Source organism: Centruroides sculpturatus, unplaced genomic scaffold (assembly GCF_000671375.1).
Source record: "Centruroides sculpturatus isolate CEXI.00-Female unplaced genomic scaffold, Cexi_2.0 scaffold357, whole genome shotgun sequence".
In the NCBI taxonomy this organism is placed as follows: Eukaryota; Metazoa; Arthropoda; class Arachnida; order Scorpiones; family Buthidae; genus Centruroides; species Centruroides sculpturatus.
The window spans coordinates 135690-162394 of record NW_019384703.1 but is presented as its reverse complement, the minus strand read 5'-3'; the positions used below and the strand labels follow the sequence as shown (position 1 = coordinate 162394).

General features: G+C 31.2%; 2 protein-coding genes and 1 long non-coding RNA gene across 3 annotated transcripts; 2 read left to right on the top strand and 1 right to left on the bottom strand.

Moving 5' to 3' along the window:
• Nucleotides 1-817: 817 nt before the first annotated feature.
• LOC111627601 lies at nucleotides 818-1460 on the top strand. The gene is made up of 2 exons (XR_002757042.1): nucleotides 818-1363; nucleotides 1429-1460. It is a non-coding gene; the product is annotated as an uncharacterized LOC111627601 (long non-coding RNA).
• A 744-nt stretch (nucleotides 1461-2204) lies between these two features.
• Nucleotides 2205-19921, top strand: LOC111627613 (23 kDa integral membrane protein-like). The gene is made up of 7 exons (XM_023371201.1): nucleotides 2205-2464; nucleotides 2877-3083; nucleotides 3157-3237; nucleotides 3321-3395; nucleotides 4162-4254; nucleotides 11973-12056; nucleotides 19503-19921. Exons 1-7 carry the CDS (start codon nucleotides 2417-2419, stop codon nucleotides 19569-19571), a joined length of 657 nt encoding a protein of 218 aa, XP_023226969.1. The 5' UTR covers nucleotides 2205-2416; the 3' UTR covers nucleotides 19572-19921.
• Nucleotides 19922-20430: 509 nt separating this feature from the next.
• On the bottom strand, nucleotides 20431-26205 carry LOC111627612. Its single transcript, XM_023371200.1, has 6 exons — nucleotides 25986-26205; nucleotides 25815-25904; nucleotides 25368-25463; nucleotides 25213-25287; nucleotides 20829-20921; nucleotides 20431-20656 (listed from the first exon to the last, which is right to left on the bottom strand). Exons 2-6 carry the CDS (start codon nucleotides 25878-25880, stop codon nucleotides 20531-20533), a joined length of 456 nt encoding a protein of 151 aa, XP_023226968.1. The 5' UTR covers nucleotides 25881-25904; nucleotides 25986-26205; the 3' UTR covers nucleotides 20431-20530.
• Between the last annotated feature and the right edge of the window lie 500 nt (nucleotides 26206-26705).

The following is a 26705-nucleotide window of genomic DNA, read 5'->3' as shown; positions in this document are numbered from 1 at the left end:
ACCCCCCTAGGGCCATATTAAAACTATATCAGTGATTTTAAAAACTATGTATTTAATTTTCTTTCTGTTGAGACAAATTATTGTTGATTAAAATGAAAATTTCAGCAGAATCGACAATAATTTAACACACAAAGTATGAAACTTCGTTTAATTGTAACATTAGGCACATGGAACTGTTGACCTTTTTTTTCTTTTCTTTGTTTTTTTTTCTTTGAATTTTTTAATTCTGAATTTTCAGCTTCTACTTTTCTGCTTTTTATTTCCTTTTGCAAATCAGCTCAACACTTTTTCCGCTGTCATTTTCTGGGGTGGGCTGTAATTCTCGCTGAAATTGTAGTTTTTTTAATGTAGTGTAGGACCTACAAACACGTCTTTTTCTTCTACCCGCGACCCCCCGTGTAAGGCTTCGCGGCCCCCTTGGGAGTCGCGACCCACAGGTTGAAAAACACTGTATTAGATTACTAAAATTACTATACAACAATTCAAGGATTTAGATCTGTGTGATTACAAAAGTAAATCCTTAAATCATAACAATAAACCGATAAAAATTCCCGTGTAATTTTTACTAAATGAGAAACGACCTTAATTTAACTGCATTCTTTCTTTCAAAAGTAATCGGGTTTTAAGAAAAATGTGCCTGTGATGATGATAGACTTGATAATATTATTAGATTTTAAATAATAAATTTAAAAATTTATTTTTCAGCTTCATTTGTTTTTAATGTTAGTTCTCAGTTATATTTTTATTCATTTAGCGATGTCTTAATGCATAAAATATAATTACATAATGAAAACATCAATTTATATTCGAATTTACAAATGCAAGATATTTTTTTTTTTAGTTTTCTGTAAAACAAATCCAACAACAATAGAAGACCCTGACATTAAAAAAAATTATTAGTTTATTTCACCATAAGTAAAGAATTGGTCATATTAAAGTAATGTTATAAGATATAGTTCGAAAATTCGATATATTGTATTAACAATGAAGACATTATTGTTATAAGTCCGATTATAGAATAGAAAGAATTACACAACTACATAAATTTGTATTCGAAAAGTTGAATGAGTTAAAGGATGACGTGAACTCTGAATAGCTACTTCCTGAAACCTGGATATTTAATGGCGGATAACGTAGTGGAACATAATTAGCGATCTGTAAGATTCCGTGCAGATGTAACTAGGTCATTTTAATATCATCTGCTTTATTTTGAAATAAAATGTTCAAGCTTTAGTTCAAAAATAAATTTATTAAACGTGTTAATTTAATATTGCAGCTAAAATGTTGCGGAGTTAAAGGCCAAGAGGATTATAAAGGTGAAATACCAGAAAGTTGCAAAGACAACGGAATTATTTATAAAGAGGTAATCATTGTTTAAAAAGTGTCCTTAACTGTAAAGAATAAATAAACGAAGTTAATTTATTTCAGGGATGTCTGAAGAGAATGGAGATTTTATTGAAGGAAAAAGCAGCCGTTTTGGGAGGCATGTCGGCTACTATAGCAATACTAGCGGTAAATATTAAAAAAATAAAAAAAAAACAAACTATTCCGTATAATATTTAGATGTCTTTGTTAAAACCCGTTTTGTCTAGTTAAAACTAGAATTTACTGCTAGTCAAAAATGAATTTGAGTTAAAACTAGTTTCAACTAGACAAAACGGGTTTTAAAAGGGTGAGGTTTAAAAAGCATTCTGTTTTAATAACGAATTTATTAAATTTTACAATATAAATATACAGAGTTACACAATACTGTAGACCAGTGTTTCTCAAAGTGGGCGATAACGCCCCCTTGTGGGCGCTGGAGGCTTTCAGGGGGGCAGTAGAAGGCTCAAAGAGAATTGGGGGGCGTTAAGGAAATATAGAGGGGCGACGGCAGACAAATTCTATATATAAAAATTTGACGGAATATATATAAAATGTTGACATTTTATATNAATTAAAAAGCACTATATAAAGATACACATTGTATATAGTAGTCTAAACCTCTATCCTAAATTTGCATATAATTTGTATATTTATTCGAGAAGAATTGTTAATAAAATTGTATTTTTATATTATAAATAAAACTTGTGTTAAGAAAACGTCTATTGATTTATTTAACCAAGTGTTCATTTTGTCGATTGTAACGCCATCTGTTATTTTGTATGTTACGTTGAAATTAAAGTACAAAGACAAATAACCTCGATTACTCACTACAGTATACTTTATATATATATATATTTTATTACCGGAGCATTTCGAAATATACTAATAATAAAACAAATGAATAATTTTACAACCGGTAATGACGTCATGTATTTGTCGGAGTATACACGTGATCCTGTTACTATAGCAACCAAAGTTGTCGTTAGCTACAGATAAGGAGAACCAGATTTCTTCACTTTCGTCTAATTGGGAGTGGTTGTGTTCTTGCAAAATGATCTGTATGAAATATGTATTCTTCGTCATCAACTTCCTTCTGTTCGTAAGTAAAACATTTAACACCTGTAGATCTAGGTCTATTACGTAAAAATATCCTTTACGACTTTATCGAAATTACTGATAACGGTTAACGTTGCGCTATTATTGACTGATATAATTTTTAATAATTTGTATTACAAAAAGAAAATCTAAAAAGATATACAAATAGGGTGCGCATTGAGTTGGCCAAGTGCCACACAACTTCTGGATATAACGTTAAAGTCTACCGTTTCCGAAATATTGATTCATTTTTATTCTCCGAACAGTTAAATTATATTTTGTATTTTAAACTTCTAAAATTTTAACTATATTTTACCTGTTTAAAGTTTTGGAATATATAAAATATTCTAAAAGTAGATTACAGTATAATTAGAATGTCCTAATTTTTAACTTGCTCGGATATTTTGTGATTTAAGTGTTTAGGTATAGCCGTTACGGGAATCGGAATATGGATTTTAAAGGACGAAAGAATAGGACATTATTCAGTCGACGAGTCCTTCGAAGCTACAGAATTGTTATATAAAGCATCGTATGTAGTTATTGTTTTTGGACTGACATTACTTATACTAGGCTTCGTAGGATGCTGCGGCGTATTTATGGACAGCTTATGCCTTATTTGCTTTGTAAGAAGTTTTATTTTATTAAATTAAAAATTGTATATACAGTATGGTAAAATTTAACCTACTTTTTATATAGTTCGCCAGCTTCCTCATTGTGCCTATAATACTTTGTATAGCGGCATTAGTTGTTGCTTGGTATGCCTCCAGCAACCAAAAGGTCTGGATAATAAAATGTTTTATCATAGGTCATATAAATGTTAACTCGTTTCATTTTCAGAAGATTTCTATATATGTTAATAGGTAAGAAGTTTAATAGAAGAGCAACTTGATGACTATCAGCTGAAATCCGAAATTTTTAGTGAAATTGAATATAAAGTAAGTAATAGATAACTAAACACTTGAAACAAATTTAGGTAAAAATTTGAATATAATGTGTAATGATTTTAATAATAATTTATATATTTTTTTAACTTTAATGAAAAAATAATACGGGCAAGCTGCCGATATAATCGAATAATTATTAATAATAATAACAATCGATGGTACGTTACAACAAATACAAAAACATTTATTTTAAATGATTTTAAATATTCAGTTATAATTATTTATGAGTGAATGCATTATTTTAGATGTATATTGTAACATGAACTTTGTACCATTTCTACATTTCCAACGAAGTTTACAAAGCAATCGAAGTCAATACTCAGCATGATATCCGCCAATGGAATTATTTACAAAATCTATCGTACTTGTTTCAAATAACAAAAATATTTCCGAGTTAATAAATAACAAAACAAATGGCAATTGTTTAAGTGATATTCTTTTAATAAAACCTTAGTCATATAATAAAATACACGAATTCCGTTAGCATGCTTCTATATAAATAAAATGTTTAATCACATAGTTTATTAAATTCATTCAGTTTTCCCAACGAAAAATTATAAACTTGACGAAAATAAATTTATGGTAAATATTTGATTGATTGAAATATCTTTCTTTTTCCATTAATATAATCCAATTAAATAAATATTTAAATTTTAAAAGCTTTTTATAATTTATAATAAATTTAAATATGAATATTTTGAGTATTGAAAAGTGTACCGATTTAATTATGCTTATTTTGTTTATGGAATGCTCTTAGTTGGAATGCTGCGGTGTACGTGGATCGGGTGATTATAGAGGAAATATACCCGAGTCATGTCGAGATTCGAAAAGTAACGTCTTACATACCGAAGTGAGTAGCACTTATTTTTAATTTGACTAAATATTTATCAGTTCGAAGACTTTTATGACTTTCGTACAGACATACAATTATGAGAGTACATAATTGTATGTCTACATAAATATATTATGAGAGTACATAATTGTATTACATAAATATTTCTTTGCAGAAGCAGATAAATAATTAAATGATTTTATATAATAATTTTAAATATTTTTCCTTACTGTAATATCGAATATAATTTGTTTGGTTTTAAAAGTATACTCATTTTCCTACTCAGTTTCTAATTTTAATTAGATGTTTGTTTTTGATTCTTAATTATAAACAATAGTCTAAATATGAAATCCTGTCTAAAGAAGTAAAACACTAATCACGAAAGGAGTAAAAAATTAAAACATTTTTTATTTACATCGTGAGCGAAAAAATAGTAATAAAGAAAATTTTAAATGAAGTTTTTAATACTCATGTTTTGTGACTATTTATTATTTGAAGTTCCGTGATTACTAATCGTGTCGAAATGCTTAATTTTATAACTGCAAGTGCTGTTGTTGAATATTTTTTTACCGTTATGATTTTTTCCATTGCTTTTCGTTGATTTATGTAGCGTTATTAACGTACGAAGAAAACAAGAGTAGTAAAAATAATTTAATAAAAAATGTCCAGTAACACGTGACATCTTTTACTGAGACGTTTATTTCATTAATACGTCAAAGTTAATTACATTTACTTTACCGTATTTTTCGAACCGTCGTTTTTATCCTATTACGACGTTTGAATATATTATCTGGATCTTATTTTAAGTAGTTTAAAATAAATTCGGTAAAAACAAATGCTATACGACGTGTGATTTAGTAAAAATGATTGCTTAAGAAATTAATAAAAACAAGTACAGTATAATTTTCGTAGAAAATGAAGTTTGTTACTTATTAAATAAAAATAAAAAGATTCATTTTAAAACAGAAATGCTAATTCTCACTTTATGAACGAGTCTGTCAAATTATCTGTAAAAAAATTGAATAGGTACTGTTATTTGTGAAAAAGTATTAAGAAATATTAGGAACTAGCAGGTGGGCCCGGCGTTGCTCGGGCAAAAGTAACGATAACTAGGATAAAGATTATTACGTTACAGTCAACCTTACCCGTTTTCACAGAATGCAAGAATTGGGTCCCCTTGTTTCCAGACTAATTAGAGAATTTTTAGATGGGTCTAAAAATATGTTCGATTTCACAGAATGCAAGAATTGGGTCCCCTTGTTTCCAGACTAATTAGAGAATTTTTAGATGGGTCTAAAAATATGTTCGATTTCCCGTAAAAACGAAAAAAAAAAACTGCATCTGCGAATCGCACGTCGCTTTCTCTTAACAATTCCATTGTTGACACTTCCATTGTTACTTAAAACTTTTATTGTTACTTAAAACTTCCATTGTTACTTAGCACTTCCATTGTTACTTAGCACTTCCATTGTTACTTAGCACTACCATTGTTGATGGAAGTGTTAAGCCTTAATCCTGTTCCTCTCCCCCGTGGGGAGGAATTTCGAAAAATCCCTTCTTAGTGTGCGTTCTCCTAACGTACTCTAACTGTGTACCAAATTTCAACTTTCAACTCCTAACCGTTTGGGCTCGTATCCATAATGTATATAGAAGTTTTAATCCTGTCTCTCTCCCCCCGGGGGGAATTTCGAAAAATCCCTTCTTAGTGTGCGTTTTCGTGACGTACCCTATCTGTGTACCAAATTTCAACTTTCAACTCCTAACCGTTTGGGCTCTGCGCTGATTATTATTATTATTATTATTATCAACCCGTCTCGATTATATATTAGATAGTAACAATATTACAGAAATTACATGAAAGCTATTAACAATTAACAGAAAGAAAATTAAATCTAGTTCAGATCTCGGCAATTTCCAATTATTTTTAGAAAATATAGACATTATATAGGCCTATGGCTTTGATACTTTACAGTATAAAGTTTATACTTCAGCGTAAGATGTCTAAGAAATTTCTCATTTTAATTTATACAATGGTTACAAAATTTGAATAACCGAATTTTTGTAATAATTTATTAAATTCTTAAAATCGAGATGAAAACTTTAAATCGATAACTATTAAATTTGAATAAAAATATGTTTTTAAATCGTCGCAATCGTTTCTTTAACTCAGCTATACGAATAAAAACATAAATAAACCAACAGCATTAATATACAGATGGTGAAGTTACGTTTCTTATTAAAGAAACTTCCCCGATTAATTAAAAAACATTATAGCTAAAAACATTTTTTTTAATAATAAAAAAGAATTACGATTTCAAATCAGTGTGAATCTCCCGGGTTTTGGTCGACCCTGTCACATATTTTTGGGTGGCCGTTAAAATGTCAGAAAATCGGGAATATGTGAATATTCCGATTTTATTGAAAGTTTGTCAAGATCACCTGACACCACGTAGTCAAATTTAATGTGGGCGAGAACGCGATTTTACTTTATCATAAGTTTCCGGATTTATAAGAGGTATGTACCGGTACGTGTGCTTGACGATGGAGTTAGTCCTCATAAAAACTAGTCTGTCTCTTTTAGACTATGACAAACGGATTTATTAACGAAAACAATGAACAACAAGAAATCTAAACATAACGTTCTTAAATTCTAATATTAGAATCCAAAAAGTATTTAGTTTATCTATTGAATCTATCCCTTAGCTATCTTATTGCTTTAACATCTAACAAATGAGAGAGTGTTTGCAGTAACATTAATGAACACAATATCTTAGTTGGACCGTTCTTCACATGCTTTCCTCTTAAGTTTCTGACGGGAGTAGTCTGCATTGTTGGCGGGAAACTCTTTTGATTCCAGACACGAACTTTCATTGTCTGTCAATTTCGGTTTATGTTCGGCCAGTGGCGGATTTCCGAACAGGTGCACGAGACGCGCCTGGGGCCTAATATATCAAGGAGCCTCAAAATTCAGCTTTAAAAATTTCAAAAAATACATTTTATTTAATTATTAATTATTTTTATTATGAAAAAATAATAATTAAATAATAATTTAGCAGTATTCCCTAAATTAAATTGACAAATGAATAACGCCAGCTATAACATGTTTTATGGGTGGCAACCCTAGTGGTGATATTTCGAACCATGTGCACTGACTGTTCAGCACACAATGATACAGATCACAAACCCCCGCGTTTCTTTATGCAGCGAGAGTGTAGCAAAATGACGTCACGAGCAGTGTTGGCCAATTAGAAACCAGTTTCAGTGTGTTCGCTGTAAAGCGCTTCTCGAGCGCTGCATAAAGAAACGCGGGGNTCAGGGTCAAGCTGACGGGAGAGGTGGTAATCGTAAGTCGAAAGGGTATTTTTGTCAATGTTGAATTTTTGATAACATCGATCAAGGTCAAACTGGGAATCTTACCTCCTCTTCATACGAGTCGCTATAATCTCGCCAGGGTAAGATGACGAGATTTTTTCTGCCAAATAGTACGTTTAATTTCTAAGTTGATTGGAGTCAATCCTGATATTATCAAAAGGACGAGTGGGTGCAATCCTATAATCCTCACAAATGCAGAGAGCTGCAATCCTTTGAACAAATAAGTTTTTTACAGTTATGGACTTTGGCGGCCACGTGGCCCCAAACCTGTATGGCATAGAGGAGTGCTGGCTAAATTTCACCCCTGTAAATAAGCTTAGTAGCGTTAGGGCCAAGGCCCCATGTGTTCCTAACAATACTAATGTGGGCGTTGGCCGTCTTTTTAGCTTTGTCCGTGATGTATTTGATGTGGGATGTGAAATTAACTCTCTCCTCAAGAATAACACCTAAATATTTAATTTCCATTGTTTGCTTTATTCCTGCTAAATCTATAGCAGAACTTCAAGAAAAAATATCGAAAATTTAATAAGAGATTTTAGATTTTCAAAATGACATCATATTAAAATCTCACGATTCAGATGAAAACTTTTGGAATTTAGTTAATCATAAAAAGTATAATCTTGAAAAAAGATCCTTCAAAATCAAATCTTGTTTTTGTTCTACATATGTGCGCAAATCTTTATTTTCCACTACGAATATTATAAAATCAAAAATTAGATCCCAACTTACTAATGACAACCTTGAAGATTGTTTACGATTGGGATTATCATCTTATACTCCCAACTGTGAGAAATTAACAAATGAAATGCAGTGTCAAAAATCGCACTAATTCTGCTTTTATAATAAATGTGTAATATGTTATAGTAAATATATGTTACAAAATGCATGTTATAAATAAAGAATATAATATTTCATTTTTTTTTAAATCCGATTTGTGCCCGCCACTATTTTTGAAATCCGATTTGCGCCCGCCACTATTTTTGCAATCTCGAATGCACCTGCGGCACATAAAGATTGGGAAAGAACCCCTATACTAATTAAAATATCAAACACGAAATTGAATTACACCGTTGTTTTCTGTTAAACAGTATCACTAGGACTCTTTATTCTGTTAAAAGTTTTATTCCATCAGACACGTTTGTAATGGTTCTTGAACGCATTCGTAAATGTGTGACTGCACATGCACAGCGTTGCCAGATGTTTTTTGCCCTTGTAGCCAAATAATTTTTAAAAAGTAGCCCAAAAGTAGCCAACTGCTGAAGCAGTTGGCTACTTTTGGGCTACTTTTTAAAAATTATTTGGTTACAAGGGCAAAAAACATCTGGCAACGCTGTGCATGTGCAGTCACACATTTACGAATGCGTTCAAGAACCATTACAAACGTGTCTGATGGAATAAAACTTTTAACAGAATAAAGAGTCCTAGTGATACTGTTTAACAGAAAACAACGGTGTAATTCAATTTCGTGTTTGATATTTTAATTAGTATAGGAGTTCTTTCCCAATCTTTATGTGCCGCAGGTGCATTCGAGATTGCAAAAATAGTGGCGGGCGCAAATCGGATTTCAAAAATAGTGGTGGGCACAAATCGGATTTAAAAAAAAAATGAAATATTATATTCTTTATTTATAACATGCATTTTGTAACATATATTTACTATAACATATACACATTTATTATAAAAGCAGAATTAGTGCGATTTTTGACACTGCATTTCATTTGTTAATTTCTCACAGTTGGGAGTATAAGATGATAATCCCAATCGTAAACAATCTTCAAGGTTGTCATTAGTAAGTTGGGATCTAATTTTTGATTTTATAATATTCGTAGTGGAAAATAAAGATTTGCGCACATATGTAGAACAAAAACAAGATTTGATTTTGAAGGATCTTTTTTCAAGATTATACTTTTTATGATTAACTAAATTCCAAAAGTTTTCATCTGAATCGTGAGATTTTAATATGATGTCATTTTGAAAATCTAAAATCTCTTATTAAATTTTCGATATTTTTTCTTGAAGTTCTGCTATAGATTTAGCAGGAATAAAGCAAACAATGGAAATTAAATATTTAGGTGTTATTCTTGAGGAGAGAGTTAATTTCACATCCCACATCAAATACATCACGGACAAAGCTAAAAAGACGGCCAACGCCCACATTAGTATTGTTAGGAACACATGGGGCCTTGGCCCTAACGCTACTAAGCTTATTTACAGGGGTGAAATTTAGCCAGCACTCCTCTATGCCATACAGGTTTGGGGCCACGTGGCCGCCAAAGTCCATAACTGTAAAAAACTTATTTGTTCAAAGGATTGCAGCTCTCTGCATTTGTGAGGATTATAGGATTGCACCCACTCGTCCTTTTGATAATATCAGGATTGACTCCAATCAACTTAGAAATTAAACGTACTATTTGGCAGAAAAAATCTCGTCATCTTACCCTGGCGAGATTATAGCGACTCGTATGAAGAGGAGGTAAGATTCCCAGTTTGACCTTGATCGATGTTATCAAAAATTCAACATTGACAAAAATACCCTTTCGACTTACGATTACCACCTCTCCCGTCAGCTTGACCCTGACGTTTACTTCGAAGTTCCAGATGATCATGCCATGTTTAGGATTTACACTGACGATTCCAAGATGGATGACGATGTGGGTGCCGCTTTGTAGTTTACTCCGACTTAGGCCGCGAGCTTCACAACGCTTGCTTCTGTGTAGGTATACACTGCTTGATAGCACAGTCGGAAACTTTAGCTATTTGTATGAGCTTAATTCACATCAGGCGTAGAAGGACTAGAGGATTTGATCCCGGGATCTCGAAAATCGGGATCCCGGGATCCCGACCACTTTTCAGTCCCAAAATTTTCGGGATTAAGTTTTCCTAATCCCGGGATTTTCGGGATNTCAGTGATGCTTAAAAAAGAATAAATTTAACATGAAGACAGTGATTTTAAGTCTGGTTAGTCTGACTGTAAGTCTGATTAATTAGAGTGATTAAATTAACTAGGTGTATACCGTAAAATACGTTGATTTTTGTCTAAATTTTGATTTTTAATTTCTGTAAGATTTTCTTCTTTTTTATTAACCCTCAATACCGAAATAATCCCGGGATTCCGGGATCGAATAAGTATAATCCCGAAATCCCGGGATTAGAAATAAGGACCGGGATCGAATTCCCTAAGAAGGACAAAAGACACTACTTACACTATCGCATTTATTCTGAATTAGGGTAGTTTTACACAGGATTGCGAAGTCTGATAGCCGCTTAAAACTTGTCCATCTCATACACCACATTCTCACACACTTAGACAACAATATTAGAATAGATTTCCAATGGGTCCTGGGTCATGCGAGGGTTTTCGGCAACGAGACTGCTGACCGTCTTGCCAAACAAGCTGCAAAGTCTTCAGTCACTAGTACTTTCAGTTACATTTCTACCTTGTACATTGACAATCACGTCAAGAAGCAAATCTTCATTCTCTGGCAAGACAGCTGGGACCATGACATCACTGGTAGGCTCACCTACACTTTCATCTCCAAGGTTGACACTACTGCGATTCTCGTCACCCTGACTCAGCTACTTACAGGGCACGGCAACTTTAAGCAATACTTGCATAGATTTAACCTTGGAGACATCCACAATGCGATTGTGGTATTCAGGAGGATCAAACACAACTTCACTTAGTTTTTCGCTGCAATAGGCACAATCACATTAGGGATAGTTTAAGTTTCATATTCTGTTCTTTATTATTACGTATTTGTGTAAACCAAATGATTGATATTAATTATATGATGACAGAAACTCGCTATGTTCAATTATCAACATTATTAAAAATTTTGTTATTTTATTAAAAATAAAGGGAAAAATGAAATCGTAGATTACTACTTTGAAACGAAGAAAATGAAAACATTCAGAATTATTGATACATTTTTATAGTTATTTAAATTAAGAGCATTTTAAAGTTAAATAATTGAATTTGTATGTTTCATAAATTCTTCCTAATAGAATCATTTCATTATTTCAAATGCAATCGATCGTTTTTCTTTCTTTATCAATAAGTTTCCCTCCAAATTTTTATATTTTAATATTACACTACGATCTTCAGTAGTTACTTTGTACTAAAAAAATAATTTAATATTGTTACAAATCTTAAATAAAACCACTTTATTATTTTTTATTTAACTAAATTATCCACAACGATTTTAAACAATCGAATGAAAGCAATATTACCAGCTAGAAATTGTTGGTTTTTTTATTAACAATGTAACGAATAAATAAATAAATTTAAATATTGTGAATATGTTTAACATATAAACAGATTAAAATTTCAACAACGATATTTTACAAAGTTATATTATTTTCAGGGATGTTTGAATAAATTTTTTGAAGTATTAAGTACTATGTCTGGTGTTATATGCGGAATGTCATCGACGATTATTGTTTTGGCGGTAAGTAATTTAAAAGAATATAAATATTAGAAAACATTACAATATTCATTTTATAACCAACAAATCGAGCGCATATTTAACTTATTTTTATTATGATTAAAATACTTATCAAGCAATAAACAGTTCTGTTCTAATTAGCTTCTGTAAATCGGGAGATTTACGAAATCCTTATTAATTAAATTTTTATTTTTTTCTAAATGTACCGGTTTGTGGTTGTGATAACATATTCTAATTAATTTATACCACGATGATACAATTTTGATGGCTTTCAAAATTTTAATAATAGAAATTTCAATTAAAGTAATTCTGGCTGTTACGAATTGTGTATATAATTTATATATGATAATATTAAAGCAGTTTAATTTAAAGGATGTTTTAAAAACATTACTTTATCGGTTAATCGGTACGTACAGTACCTTTATACGGGGATACGAATTAATAGTTAGTTTTGTTTAGAAAATGATATTTAGCTCAAATTGACTTATTTGTGAAGTCTTTTTATTTATACATCTGAATATTATATAGTCTATATAAGTATAATAAATTCTAACAATAAGGCAATTGATTTATATATGTAAATATATATACAATATATATTCTTGTAAATATATATACAATATATATTTACAAGAATAGAAGAATAATATTTACTCAAACTCTTTCTCGTGTTAAGGCGCCACCAAAAATGCGGCATTCATAACGTGTCCCGTTATGGACGGGACCATCCCGTTTTTAGGTAGCCCATCCCGTTGTCCCCAAGCACAGCTTTCGGATGCCGAAATGTCCCGTTTTTAGAAAGAGAACAACCCACGGTAACAATTTCGAAAAAAAGCGTGAAAAATAAATAAAATAAAATCATCCGACCTAGGTAGCCTAGTAGGGCAGCAATGAGGGCACGGCAATACGTCTCACACATATGTAAAGCCTGGTACTCACATGCGGCAACGGACGACGCAACGGTTGCCGTTCCGTTGTCTTTCCGTGTCGCCTGTACTCACGTACGGAAATTACCCTACAACTGAAACGCGCCATCTGCCAGCCGTAAATATAAACAAGCTACTACAGTAGATAGGCCACGTGCCAGTAGTCGAAAATGGCGTCTACCTGGATTGCTTTGTTATATCAATTAAACTTTTTAAGTTTGCCTTCGACCTTATCACAAATAGAAAACCTCAAAAACGAATAATTTGGATAGGAAAAATATTCTAAATCGTCGAAAGTTAGGAATATCGAATACTTTCGTCGCCGAATTACGCCGAATTCCCAATACTTTACGCAGTAAGTAAGTCTATTTGACATTAGATCGGATAGTAATACTGTATAGCGTATAAATGAAATATATTACCCTATTAGTGTACAAATAAAGCTTTTTAGCTTGCCGACCGCCATAGTTCGAACGCTATCGCCCCACGTGATCTTTATGACGACATTGCTAAACGGCCTTCCTATTGGTCTAATTTTTGCCGTTCCGCTTTCCACGACGGCAAAAGTTAAAAATTTTCAACATCGTGTTCCGTCGGCTTCGACTGCAAAAGTGACGTCATTTTGCCGTCCGTTGCGCATGTGAGTACCAGGCTTAAAGTCGGTCAGAAGCACGGTAGCTCGCTCGCTCCTGGGTTTCGAGTATGCATAGACGGCTGGCGCATCTTTATTGACCATTGATTATTGTTTTTGTCAATGTCAATTTAAATTTCTTGTTCGTCAACTCTTCATTTTAACAATGCCTAAACGCAAATGCATTTTTAATGTTAACTTACAAACTCGTTTATAAAGCAAAGAACTACTCCATCGAACGTCAGATATGAAAAGTATCGCAATTTAGCAACAGTTATGAGAATTTAGCACAGCCCATGGAGGTGCCAGCGATATTAACTGACATTTAAGATTAGAAAAACAAAAATTCCGATCCTGCTGCAGCTTCAAGTTCTTCGATGTTAATTTTTCAAGAAAACGGATTCACCGACTTCGAAAGATCTGGAAGTTTCTGCGACAGAAGACGTCTGTGCTTATTATACGGTGCGAGAGAACCACAGTTTTTTGCTCAAACGATTGTGCTAAGTTAATTCAAACATGTTTTGAACAGCAATTTAGATGTGCTCGTACGAAAACAGAAGCTATTGTTGTAAATGTGTTAGTGCCAATAGTAATAGGTGAATTAAAAGACCGTCTCGGCCAATGAACTGGGTCTAAATTAAAAAGTCCTTTTAGATCCGACAATTCTCGAACCGTAATGTGTACAGTACATAATCACCATACGACGAAATCCTCCAATTGAAATTTTTTGCGAAGATTCGTCACCAGGGGACAGCTAAAAATCTACATTTACCAGCGCTTATTCTTCAGTAGATTTAAAGCTCAAACATCCCTAAGCGGTCTTTATCCCTAAACACGGTCGTGGGTTCGCGCCTCGCTCGACGGGCTGGCCAAGTGGAGTTTTCCGAGTTTTCTCCACGTCTGTAACGCCTGAATAGGGGCCAGTTTTTCTTAAAAACCCCAGAAGGCAGTCTTTCCCCGCGCGCGTGTGGCATTCCATTTATAAGATCTGCTAATCGGACGCCTAGCGTTCATAACTCGCTCTCTCTGAGTATAGAGCGTATATGTGCTGAACACTCCATATCAACCAATCAACGAAAGAAAGTGGTATGGATAGAAAGGAAACACGACGTCTGTAATTAATGTCATCGGTTCCTATTTTTTATTAAATTTTTTTTTGTGATTTTTAAAGGATTTTTAATTTTGACGGCCAAAGAAAGGTCGGTCGTCAAGAAAGTTTGCATTCTGGAACACAAAGTGAATAAATGGTGGTTCCTTTTGGACAGACTTTCACTTCAAAATTTATTTTTTATTGAATATATTTTACGTCTGCTCGACACTAATGCACCCGTAGAAATGGTCTTTTCTCTTACGAATAAGTTATGAACGAGCGAAAAAACACAGTTGCAAGTCGCAGTTCTTAAAGTAATGTTAATTACTGAAGTAAATTGTAAGAAATCCTGCCAAGAAATTCATTCTTATTTGAAATCAACACCAAATATAGTCAAACAAAATTTGTTCTGCAGAAAAATATAAGACCACATAAATTATTTATTTTCACGCATTCATTCCTGTTCTTTCCATTATAAATAAAAACTAGGAAGAAATATGCGTTTTCTCTTCATTTCTATCTTGAGTTTTCTCCCATCTTGAATTGTTTCTGCACATTTGTGTGTACGTTACTATCAGAAAACACATAGCAAACTTTATCTACGAATAAAGTCTCTACGTTTGCTACTGTTTTTTGTGACCAACGAACTGTGTCTGTTTGTGACCAACGAACTGTGTTAAATATCCGATGTGAGGACTAACTCACAGTTACCTGTGAAGATAGATCTAAAAACAATATTCTCAAACCCTCATTGCATTGGCAGACAGACATNGCAAAGAAAGAACCTAAAGTGCCTTTTTAATTTTATGTAGATACTTTAATTTTTAGAACTTCAACGAAATATCATGTAAGCCTGCTACATCTTTTAGGTTTTTACAGAATGTAACAAATGATTTATATTCTTAAAAAATGCAAAAAATTTTAGATTCTTTTAAATATCCGATGTGAGGACTAACTCACAGTTACCTGTGAAGATAGATCTAAAAACAATATTCTCAAACCCTCATTGCATTGGCAGACAGACATATTTTTCTATAGTGCCAAGTTTCTCTTAGTTTTGTTAGTTATCTCTCTAGGAAGTAGCCTTTGGTCTATCAGAACGCTAATTTTTTCATTTTTTTTCTGTATTTGACTACAAAAGCGGCATTAAAATGGCCAACTGTATTTGTTTACACTAATAGTTCAAAGGCTCATGTTAGATCACCGTTCGTCCGTCGTGTCCTGATGGCGTAGTGGCAAAGTCACTTCCATCAGCATCACGTCTTCTCTACAGAATTGCATATTATCATTCAGGCACTCGAATATATTAGTTTGGCGAGACCGACTTTCTATTGGTTTTTCAGACTGACTCAGCTCTCTTTAGTTTTTGATCTCATTGCAAACTGCAATGAGATCAAAGAGCAATGAGATGCAATGAGAGATGCAATGAGAGTTTCCCATTCATCCACATTTATACAAGTTCGCAAAAATTATATAGTGTACTTTAAAAGACTATGGACTGATGATGAAAATCATCGAAAGGTTTAGTCAGTTTTGAAAATTTAAAACAATGCTAAAAATGTATATATGCTTTATATGCCTATATATATGCTTTACTTAATATCAAGCAAATAAAAACAATCTAATAGTATGAATTACGATAATTGAATTGTTAGTAATAGTTCGCAACATGCTGCATAAAATAGGAATCTCGGTAAATGAAGTTTCTTTAATATGAAAACTAAAGGGTGATGGTCTTCGTATACCTAAAATTGCATCAAAAGTTGGCCATTTTAATGCCGCTTTTGTAGTCAAATACAGAAAAAAAAATGAAAAAATTAGCGTTCTGATAGACCAAAGGCTACTTCCTAGAGAGATAACTAACAAAACTGAGAGAAACTTGGCACTATAGAAAAATATGTCTGTCTGCCAATGCAATGAGGGTTTGAGAATATTGTTTTTAGATCTATCTTCACAGGTAACTGTGAGTTAGTCCTCACATCGGATATTTAAAAGAATCTAAAATTTTTTGCATTTTTTAAGAATATAAATCATTTGTTACATTCTGTAAAAACCTAAAAGATGTAGCAGGCTTACATGATATTTCNCAAAGGCTACTTCCTAGAGAGATAACTAACAAAACTGAGAGAAACTTGGCACTATAGAAAAATATGTCTGTCTGCCAATGCAATGAGGGTTTGAGAATATTGTTTTTAGATCTATCTTCACAGGTAACTGTGAGTTAGTCCTCACATCGGATATTTAACAATAGCAAAAAATACCATTAGCAAAGAAAAACAAGTGGTTTCCGAGTACTTTATAGTGATGAAAATTTAAACGCTTCTGATAGGTTGTTGTGTGGAATACTGGAAGGATTAACGAAGAGATAGTTGCAAATTTAAAGCAGGTAGCTCAGTAACAGTGAGGGCATGCTTTGGATTTAATGGAACATCAGTTATTACTCTTAAGACTGAATGACAGAACTACCAAAATTTGCTTGAGAATAATCTAATGACTACGTTACTGGACGGTCCAATTAGGCATATCAGCAGGATATTGCATTTATCCACTGTTTTCATTCAACATTGCCAAGGTTTGATCGCGCCATCACATGAAAATACTCGAGTTATTAATAAAAGTCCCGATCTCTATCCAAGGGAGAACCTCTAAGATGTATTAGCAACAGATGTATGCTAATACATCTAATACTAAGATGTATTAGCAAGAGCAAGAGAACCTTATTTATAACTAGTGTGTTCGTAGCGTAGCGTAACAATATTACGTTACGCTAATAAATGACAGTATAATTCTGTAACGGAACTTAAAAATCAACTCATAGAGTTGTTACATAGTCTAGGCCTTTAACATCAGATCAAATGCTGATCAAAGTTTCTATTTTTTCCGATTTTAACAGTCATACAATTTCACCGAAGACCGTAACAAACCTTACTAAAACATCACTACTGTGGTATCCCTCTTCAGTACGAATGAAAAGTTAAATTTTCTGTAAGAGTAGACATATAATGTTTGGTATCCTCTTACACAATTCTACATTAAATTAAAAATTAAATTATAAAAAATTTAATTTTTCGATTATACTGAACAGGGATCCCGCACTAGTGATGTTCAAAAAGCATTTATAAGTGCAAATGAAAGGATGATTTAATAAGGTGTTGTGGTCTTCTGTGAAATAGTATGACTTAAATCGAAAAAAACAAACTTTAATAAGCATTCCGTCTTTCATTTTTTAACTTGAAAATATTCCTTAATGCTTAATATTTTTTCCAACTAGTATAAATATAATTATATCTGAACGTTACACTTGTATAACATTGAGTTAATTCCAGTTTATCTTACTCTAATATTAATAAATTTTATTTTTTAAATAAATGTTTTAAAAATGGACTCCCCCTTTACGATAAAAGTTTAATTTTTAAAACCGAATGGCATATTAAAAATGATTACGTAACATTAGTATTATTTCAAAGAATTTATCTCAAAAACCTATCAAATGATAATACACCTAGAAAATTTATTAATAGTCTATATTTAGCCAAAATAAAATTCTGATGAATCAAATTCCAAGCGAATAACTGCGAAGTTTGATTGATGATAAATATTAATAGAATGTTTAATTCTATAACAAACGAATGAAACAAAATTTTCTTTTATTTCGAAAATACTAATTTCAATTGTAATAAGAAAATATATTTTGATGGCGCAAAGAAAGAACCTAAAGTGCCTTTTTAATTTTATGTAGATACTTTAATTTTTAGAACTTCAACGAAATATCATGTAAGCCTGCTACATCTTTTAGGTTTTTACAGAATGTAACAAATGATTTATATTCTTAAAAAATGCAAAAAATTTTAGATTCTTTAGTTCAATCCGTTTACATACCGTTACGTTAACTATGAAATTAAAAAAAAATTTAAATTGCACATAAAATATGCAAAATATGATTGAAATAGAAACATTTATTAAGTATCCTGGACATTGTTATGAAAAATGACAGATGTACAGTAAAACGTTCGACAAAGGTTTTTATTTAGAAAATACCGACCAATTTCCTAGTATTATTCCTAATGATGCAATATATCCGGAATTTCTTGTTAATTTAGTCTACGTATTACATTTTTGGGAAGAATGGGTTAAGGTATTGGAATACCATTCATTTTGTTCCTAAGTAATTAACATTTCTAAAAAATTCACCAATGAATTGTATAACTTTCCTGGCGAAAAATATCTGTGTGAAAACAAGAATCTACGTTAACACAAAGTTAAAATTGTGTTAACGTACTGTTACCAACTGTTACGAGATTTTATTCAAAATAACTTCTATATTATTACTTATTATAAAAAGGCAAAAGGCGTAATTTTGGGGTAGAGATGAGTTTTTAAAAAATTTGAAGGCCAATATTCGGTAAACTTTTCATTCAGTTCGACCTCATTCGAGATATGATACGTGAACCTTATTTCATCAAGCTTTCAACCTTAAGCCAGTTAAATTTAATAACATTAATAATCCTTATGTACAAGTTATCGTTTCTTAACCTTTAACCTGTCCTAAGATTTTGAAAGAAATAGACACTGGCACAGACAGATATATATATGTCTAAAATGCAAAGTTTGTTGTTAAAATGATCATTCAGAATTTCGTTAAACTAAATAAACTGAACATTGTTATAAAGTCTTCAACTTAATACCAAATTTTTTTAAATTGATTGTTTTTAAATGTTTCAGATATGGCTAATTTGGCATAGTTTTAATATGATACATAATAAACTGATGTATACAAATAAATATCAATATTTATTTTTCAGATTATTTCCCTTGTTTTGGCCTTACTTATAAGAAGAAGCGTAGACAGTGCAACGAAAGGCGTTGTTTAGATAAAATCCTCCTCTCGAACTTGAAAAGAATTCACCAATCTGTATTCAGTCGACGATATTATTGCCACAATAGTCATTATAGTACAGTCAATGCTAGTCAAATTTATTACATAAACTGCTACAATTTTATGAACTAGTAACAATGTATTCGTACGCTTCTGCTGTATTATATTACAGGCAAAACCTCGATTTAACAGACTGGATTTAATGAACGAAATTTTAGATCCATATGACACTTATGACTAAAATCTTAATATAAAATTTTATATACTTTTTGTGTGATTAAATTAACAAGTTATTTTTTCAAATTCAAGTCACCATTCTTACCTTCTCGCCAGAATGGGAATGTTTCTATATACAGTATTGTCATCCAAAACGAAATAAATAGGACACGTTTTTGTGTTTTCTCAGATTTCAATTTTTTTCTTTTTAACATCATTTATTTGTTTAAATAAATGCAATTAGACTGTGTTTTCCATTTAAAAAAATGTTTATTTATTTCAATATACATCGCATAATTGTTTATTACAGTCTGGGAAGTCGCTATGAATACAGACAAGCAATAATACATATTGAAAGCTTATCGTGAAATTAGACTTTTCATAACAACTTAATTTTATTACTTTTATAAGAAAGTGATTAATTTTATTATAAAACGGACTTTCGGCTTTAACGGACACTCTCTTCACCCGAATTAGTCCGTTAAATCGAGGTTTTACCGTACATTGTTATTAATATTACAATTCAACTTTTATATTATTTATATTCTTTACATTTTTATATATTATATATATATATATATTTGTAAATATAAAATTTACGACAATTACTACTATTTTTTTTAAATTTTTANAATCCTTAATTCCTTTACAAAATAAATAATTTTAATTATTCTTGAATTAAATAAGAACGTCATATTTATTTAGACGAATATTCATCTTAATAGAATTAAATCTTTATTATGTACAATTGTTCCTTTTGTTGTCTTTAAAGTTTAAAAACCGCTTACTATTGTTCTGATTGTCTTTTGAATCTTGGAAACTGTGCTTCATTACAAGTTTAATAGAAGTGAACAGTGCAATAATCTGTAAAATAATTTTGTTAAACTCATATATGTACAGTATATATAAAATAACGATATAATAATTGATATCGTTATTTATAATAATTAGTGAATTGTCTAAATTTATAAATCAACGAAAAACTCGTAAACTTTATTTAATGCATTAAATTTAAAATTGCAATTGAAACGTTTACCTGTAAAATAAAAATTGTTCCATATATTCCTCTGTAAATATCCAATCTCGTATCTATGTATCTTAACGATTTTTCAACACAGCCAACTCCTGTCTATACGTTTGATTTATGTTATAATTGGAATAAAATTAAGAAATATTTAAATTATTTCAATTAAAAAACTACAAAACATAATTATGTAAAATTTCATAAGTTTGTAATTAAGCATAAAATTAACACGTGTTTCAAGTGTAGGTGTTGCCTTTAATATAAAAAAATACCGTAATATTTTAATTTATTCTACGAGAAAGTGATGTAAGTTTTCAAACTCCCTACTATAACCTTAAGACACTGTACTTTTAATCAATCAATTCAATATTTAACGAAAAAACGTCAAGCGACATTTCTAACAAAGATCCATCATTTCGATTATGTAATCCAGTCGTTCCGAGAGAAGTTACGACCACTGTTTCCAACACTAGCCCTAATAAAAATGTGAAAACGTAAAAAAGAACAAGGATTAAAACTAAAAAGTTGTATGGAAATAAAAGCAGTGAATTATTATAAAAACGAATTACATAAACGTTTCACGAAGAATAAAATACTGTATATTTTATAACATCTTTTAAAAGGACGATAATCGTAACATAACCCAAGTTGAAAAAATGTAGTGGAATTCCGAGAAGGGAAAAAGACAGCTTGTCGAACGATGCACCTACACAATTCCGGTTACGCCAAATAAAGTACAGTTCGTCAAAGTTTCGGTATTTAATAGCAACGGCAGGCTTACGTTACGTCTTCCGACATCGAACTGTATTTACGCTCGTTAGCACTTGCAATTTACCGCATAAGGCTATGTTTGCGCAGACTGTGGAGGAAAAAACTCAGCCAACCCAGGTCACCTACGGGAGTTCTCGCCTGGTTTTCGCTTTGCGTTGGTGCAAAAGAGGGCAGTGAAAGTCCGATGAATTTACCACGAGGTGAAGTTAAAGAAGAATAAAACAAAACTATTCTTATTAACATTTCCTTCCTCTTATTTCTGACCCCCAGTGATTTTTTGAGGCTTATCCGGCTATTTTCTTTACCTTCTTTATCGTCGCCATTTTACTGTTTTCGTTGTGAGGAAGGCAGGCTGCCTGCACCAACTCGAGAGAGGGAAGAGAAATACGAAAGTTTATTGGGTTGAAGTTTTGGCACTAAAAAAAATAGTGTCTTTCCCTCTGTTGAGTTGTGTTCTGCATAAAGTGCATTGCCAGTGCGAATCCTGATTCCAAAAATTGTCTTTCGTATGTTTTTCCTCTTCTCGTCGCAGCCTAAGGCCGGATTTACACTGGAACTGTCGGATCCGGTTTAGATGGCTGGAAATTTTCATGTCATACGTCAAAATGAAAGTGTCCGCCCGGACATTTTCCGGTAACTCGATATGTCGCCGTTAACTCGAGTGGTTAAGAACAAAAAACAAGTTTAAATATGCATTCTTAATATATTTTGACTTCTTCAAGTTTTAGGAACCGATATAGAAATCGGTGCCACAGCCAATCGTTTGGAGAGTATTTAGTGCTTTGACAGGTACAGAAATGCGTTTATGTGGATGCCATTTACACTAAACCGCAGTCGTACTCCTATACATAAAGTGATTTGTTTAACAAAAACAATCATTCTGGACATCTATGTAAATGATTAAAGTTAAGTTTCTTGAAAAAATAGACAACAAGATAAAATTTTTAAAATGTTTACTGTACATATACTGTGTCGGTTATCCAGTATTTTTGTTTACGTAAAATATTTGACACAATATTATGATAATTTGTCTTTATGTAAGTTATTTATATTAATAATATTTTACAAATGAACCTTATCCGTAAAATATTTTATCGGTGTTGTTATTACTTTGAATGGAATGGTTTGTATTCTAGCGTTTTTCAGGCGTTATACGTTTGACTTCCGGCTACATATGCGTGGTTTATCATTCAAAGTATTCAACATTTTGAATTATATTGAATGAAAACACCATTATGCGTTAAAGAAATGGTGAATTTTTCAATTCTTGATACCAAATTACCTAATAAGAGAAGAAAGAAAAGTAAAAACTAAAAGTAATTACAAATAATCAATTATTGTAATTTCTGTGAATCAAAATGTCACAGGAACTAACACAATTAATTAATTTTGTTTTTATAAGATAATTGTAATTCTCGGATTTCAAATCGGTACTTCATTGATGACATATGGAAGTTCAATTGCATTGTATCGTAATTGTCAATTGCTTTTGATTCAATACTGGGCAACACTGTCTTTATAGTTTATGGTCGGTATTAACCCTGGTATGTAGGCTATACATAGTTAACTCAGAGGAACTAACGTTATTGTGTACGGGAGGGACTTATCTGAACATTACTATAAAAATTCCTAGTATAGCATAAAAAGCAGTCACAATTTACAATACAATATAATAAATTTGAGGAAACTATTGAATATAATACAGGATGATTTTTAATTAACGCAATACTTAAAAAGAAGGTTGAAAAACACTTTGATCTCCCCGTGATTTTTTTTCTCACGTGGTTTAATCTCACGGCATGCTTGAACCTATAATTAAATTTTTGCGGCACAAATTTTCACGGTAAAAATCACGTGATTTTTACCGTGTTGTGTTTATAAACATTCTATCGCCATATTACTTGCCACTTAACCTAATTCTTTTTCTCTATATATTATTTATTTATAAAGAAAAGACACTGTGGCCATTAGTCCTTTGTCAAGTGTCTTCAGACGAAAAGAAAACAAGAAAAAAATCAACAAATATAGCCGAAAGTCGATTAACAAAGTTTGAATTAAATAAAATACAGTAGTATTGTTGTTCTTTAAAATAGCAGCAGGTTACAACAATAGTTATTTAAATTACAATACAAATTTTTCGTTTATCCAAGGTGTAAAAAATGTATACAAACTTTAAATGTTAAAAAATAAATATTTGTTTTTTGTTGGTAAAGATTGTTATTAAATTGAAATTAAGGAATAAAAATAGAAGTTACAGCAACTACAAACTAGTTTTTAATATTTTTGGGACATCCTATATTTCGTATTTGTTAACCTTGTTCGAATCAATCATGTCATCCATTCAATATTTTTCATATTTAAAAAGTCGATAAAAATTTTAAATGTCTGTAGAATTTGAAACGTCTATACAGTAAAAAAGCTATCGGTAAATATTTTAAATCCATTTTTAGGTGTTTAGAATAGCGGGAGCTCATGCTATTCAGGTTATTTGGGCTCCGGTCGGGATGGTATTCTCAGCAATTTTTCATGTATTATATGGTTTATTTTATTGGTATAGGCAATGTGACACATGGGCGATTTGCAGAGGGAAAAAGTGCCTCAGGGAAGTCTTTTATGGAAAACTGGCTTCTATTACTAACGTGAAGTAAACCCGAAAATCTTCACGTGGCCAGCCCTTGGCCAGGCGCAAAACCACAACCAACTACCAGTGTTCTGAAGTTTTTATCTACTTCGGCTACTAGTATGACGTAGATATGTCGGACTCGTTTCTCAACATCCGATTGTCTCGCTGTGAACCTGACCGAATTGGTGATGCTCCTGCCAAGTTTAGCGACTAGGAGGCAGGAAATGTTTTAAAATTTTCATTTATCATTCAAATCTCATCTTCTAAGTGTGTTTAACATTTTTAAAAAATGTTTAACGTTCATATCTAACGAACAAAGTTAATTGTTATTTTCTGATCCTCCAAGCTCTCGACATAGGCTAAATTGACAAATTTATAACATTCAGAATGAATTTTTCTAGTTTTTACCATGTCAGAACATTTCATTAAATTTTGTATTAAATACTTAGATAATAATCTTAATTTGTCGTTAATTTAATGTACAAACCATAACAAATTACATGATAGTATTGTTTAAAAAATCACCGCATTAGAGACGAATAAATAAATATATAAAGCGTACCCGATTTAACTCTAACTTTTACTTCTTAAACATAATTTATTATATATCATTCAAATTGTATTCAAAGAAACATTAATTTATTTTGTTTGTTTAAGATGTAAACATTATTTTAGCATCCCCGAAGCCAAAACCTATGAAGGTGGGTTATACGAAAATACGATACGATATTTTGGCTTGTGCATTTAATTGTTAATTATAAATATTGTTGAATTTTCTCAGCTAATTCGAGCTTTATAAAATATGTGTTTCTGGCCTTGTTACACTTCTATATACTATATGAATGTTGTTTATGGAAATAGGAATAGTCATAAATGCAATAAATAGTGATTATTTTTTGTTTTCGAAAAACTAAAAAGAACTACACAGTAGGTAATATTAGACCGACTTTAAATAATTTCTTAAGTGAATAAAAACTTTTTAAATACAAAAATATTACTTACGAATCTTTTGCACGAATATGGAACATATTTATTATCAACATAAACGTCAGCATCTTTTTCTCCACAACAACCTACCTATTTATTGAACAAATATTAGACTATATTTAGAGAATTAATTAAAATGTCAATTAAAAAAATACAAATATTATAAATACCGTGCTTTGTATCGTATCCATAAACATCTTGTCTTCATTTGAGAACAGATAATTTTCTGTTTTATACTTAAGAACTTTAGCCAAAACATCTCGAAGCTATTTAATTAAAATTAAAACAAATTATTGAAATAGGCATTTTATAAAATAATTATATACAAGATGTTTTATTTTTTTAAAAATGAAATATTTAATAGATTTATAAATAAATATATTTTATTCATAAATGTATTAAAATTTCACGTTTAGAAAAATAAAATTCAATACACAAATATTATAAATTTATTTTTTTAATAGCAATAATTGCTTTTTAGTACATTTTAAACGCCTTTAAAGACCGTAGAAAATAAATGATTAATTTTTAGATTATTTATATTTCTCGAAAATATTTTCTACTATTAATTTATTATTAGAACTACATATTGGATTCGACACAAAAATAATACTTACTCTTCTAGGTTTAATAAAATCATCAGATTTCGCTAATAAAATAAGGCAACTTAAAGCAAGAATCATCAAAACGAAGTTAATTAATGATATCTATAAAAGTATCGTGTTAATTCTTAAAAAAAGAATGACGTTCCAAAATGTTGATTTAAAGCATAAAAGATTTTTACTTACAATTTTATTAATTTTCACATTTTCTAACTTCACCAGAATAGTTATACTGACAACAAACAATAGAAGACCGAGCACTATAGCAATATACGAAATGACAAAAATAATCCAAAGGTTTGACGTATTAGGAACTGTTGATCCTTCTATTGTCAAATCATAATAGATTGCATTTATTACTGCGTCTGCAGATATCCATATTCCTATACCAAACAAAACTGCGGACAAACACTGAAAATGAATCGAAAGTATTTAGAGTAAAACTTCATTAAATTAAAAAATTTACATGTACGTAAAGTATCATAAATATATATATTGAGCGTCGACAATATATATAGTCGACCTTGAAGAACTATTTAATAGATTTAGGAAACAATATACAGTGGGTGATCGGTTAACGAACATAATCCGTTCCAAGACTTTGTTCGCTATCCGAATTGTTCGNGTCATAAATTAGAGCATTTGTAATTTTAAGTAACATTTTAAGTAAAATTTATTTGTTTCCATGCAATTTTATCCTTATAAGCAGAAAATTAAGCCGTAAAACTGAATTAGCTATGTGGGGAACCCCCGTGAACTTTGACCTATCGACCGGGAAGTTTTACCAGAATCTCACCGATAACGAGAATAGTTTAAGTTTAAAATTTGAGCTTTCTAGACCCGGTAGTTTTTCTCTAAGACCGTCTAAGTTTTTCTCTAAGAGAAGTGCCGGATGAGAAAAAAGAA

What these genes read in the sequence shown, in the direction of transcription:
- LOC111627613 (XM_023371201.1), top strand. Translation starts at nt 2,417, where the DNA reads ATGATCTGTATGAAATATGTATTCTTCGTCATCAACTTCCTTCTGTTC. An exon ending in GCTTATGCCTTATTTGCTTT is followed by an intron (nt 3,084 to 3,156) that starts GTAAGAAGTTTT and finishes CTTTTTATATAG; the next exon opens with TTCGCCAGCTTCCTCATTGT. An exon ending in ATGCCTCCAGCAACCAAAAG is followed by an intron (nt 3,238 to 3,320) that starts GTCTGGATAATA and finishes ATATGTTAATAG; the next exon opens with GTAAGAAGTTTAATAGAAGA.
- LOC111627612 (XM_023371200.1), bottom strand. Translation starts at nt 25,880, where the DNA reads ATGATTCTTGCTTTAAGTTGCCTTATTTTATTAGCGAAATCTGATGAT. An exon ending in TGGATACGATACAAAGCACG is followed by an intron (nt 25,288 to 25,367) that starts GTATTTATAATA and finishes TTCAATAAATAG; the next exon opens with GTAGGTTGTTGTGGAGAAAA. An exon ending in GAACAATTTTTATTTTACAG is followed by an intron (nt 20,657 to 20,828) that starts GTAAACGTTTCA and finishes ATTATTTTACAG; the next exon opens with ATTATTGCACTGTTCACTTC.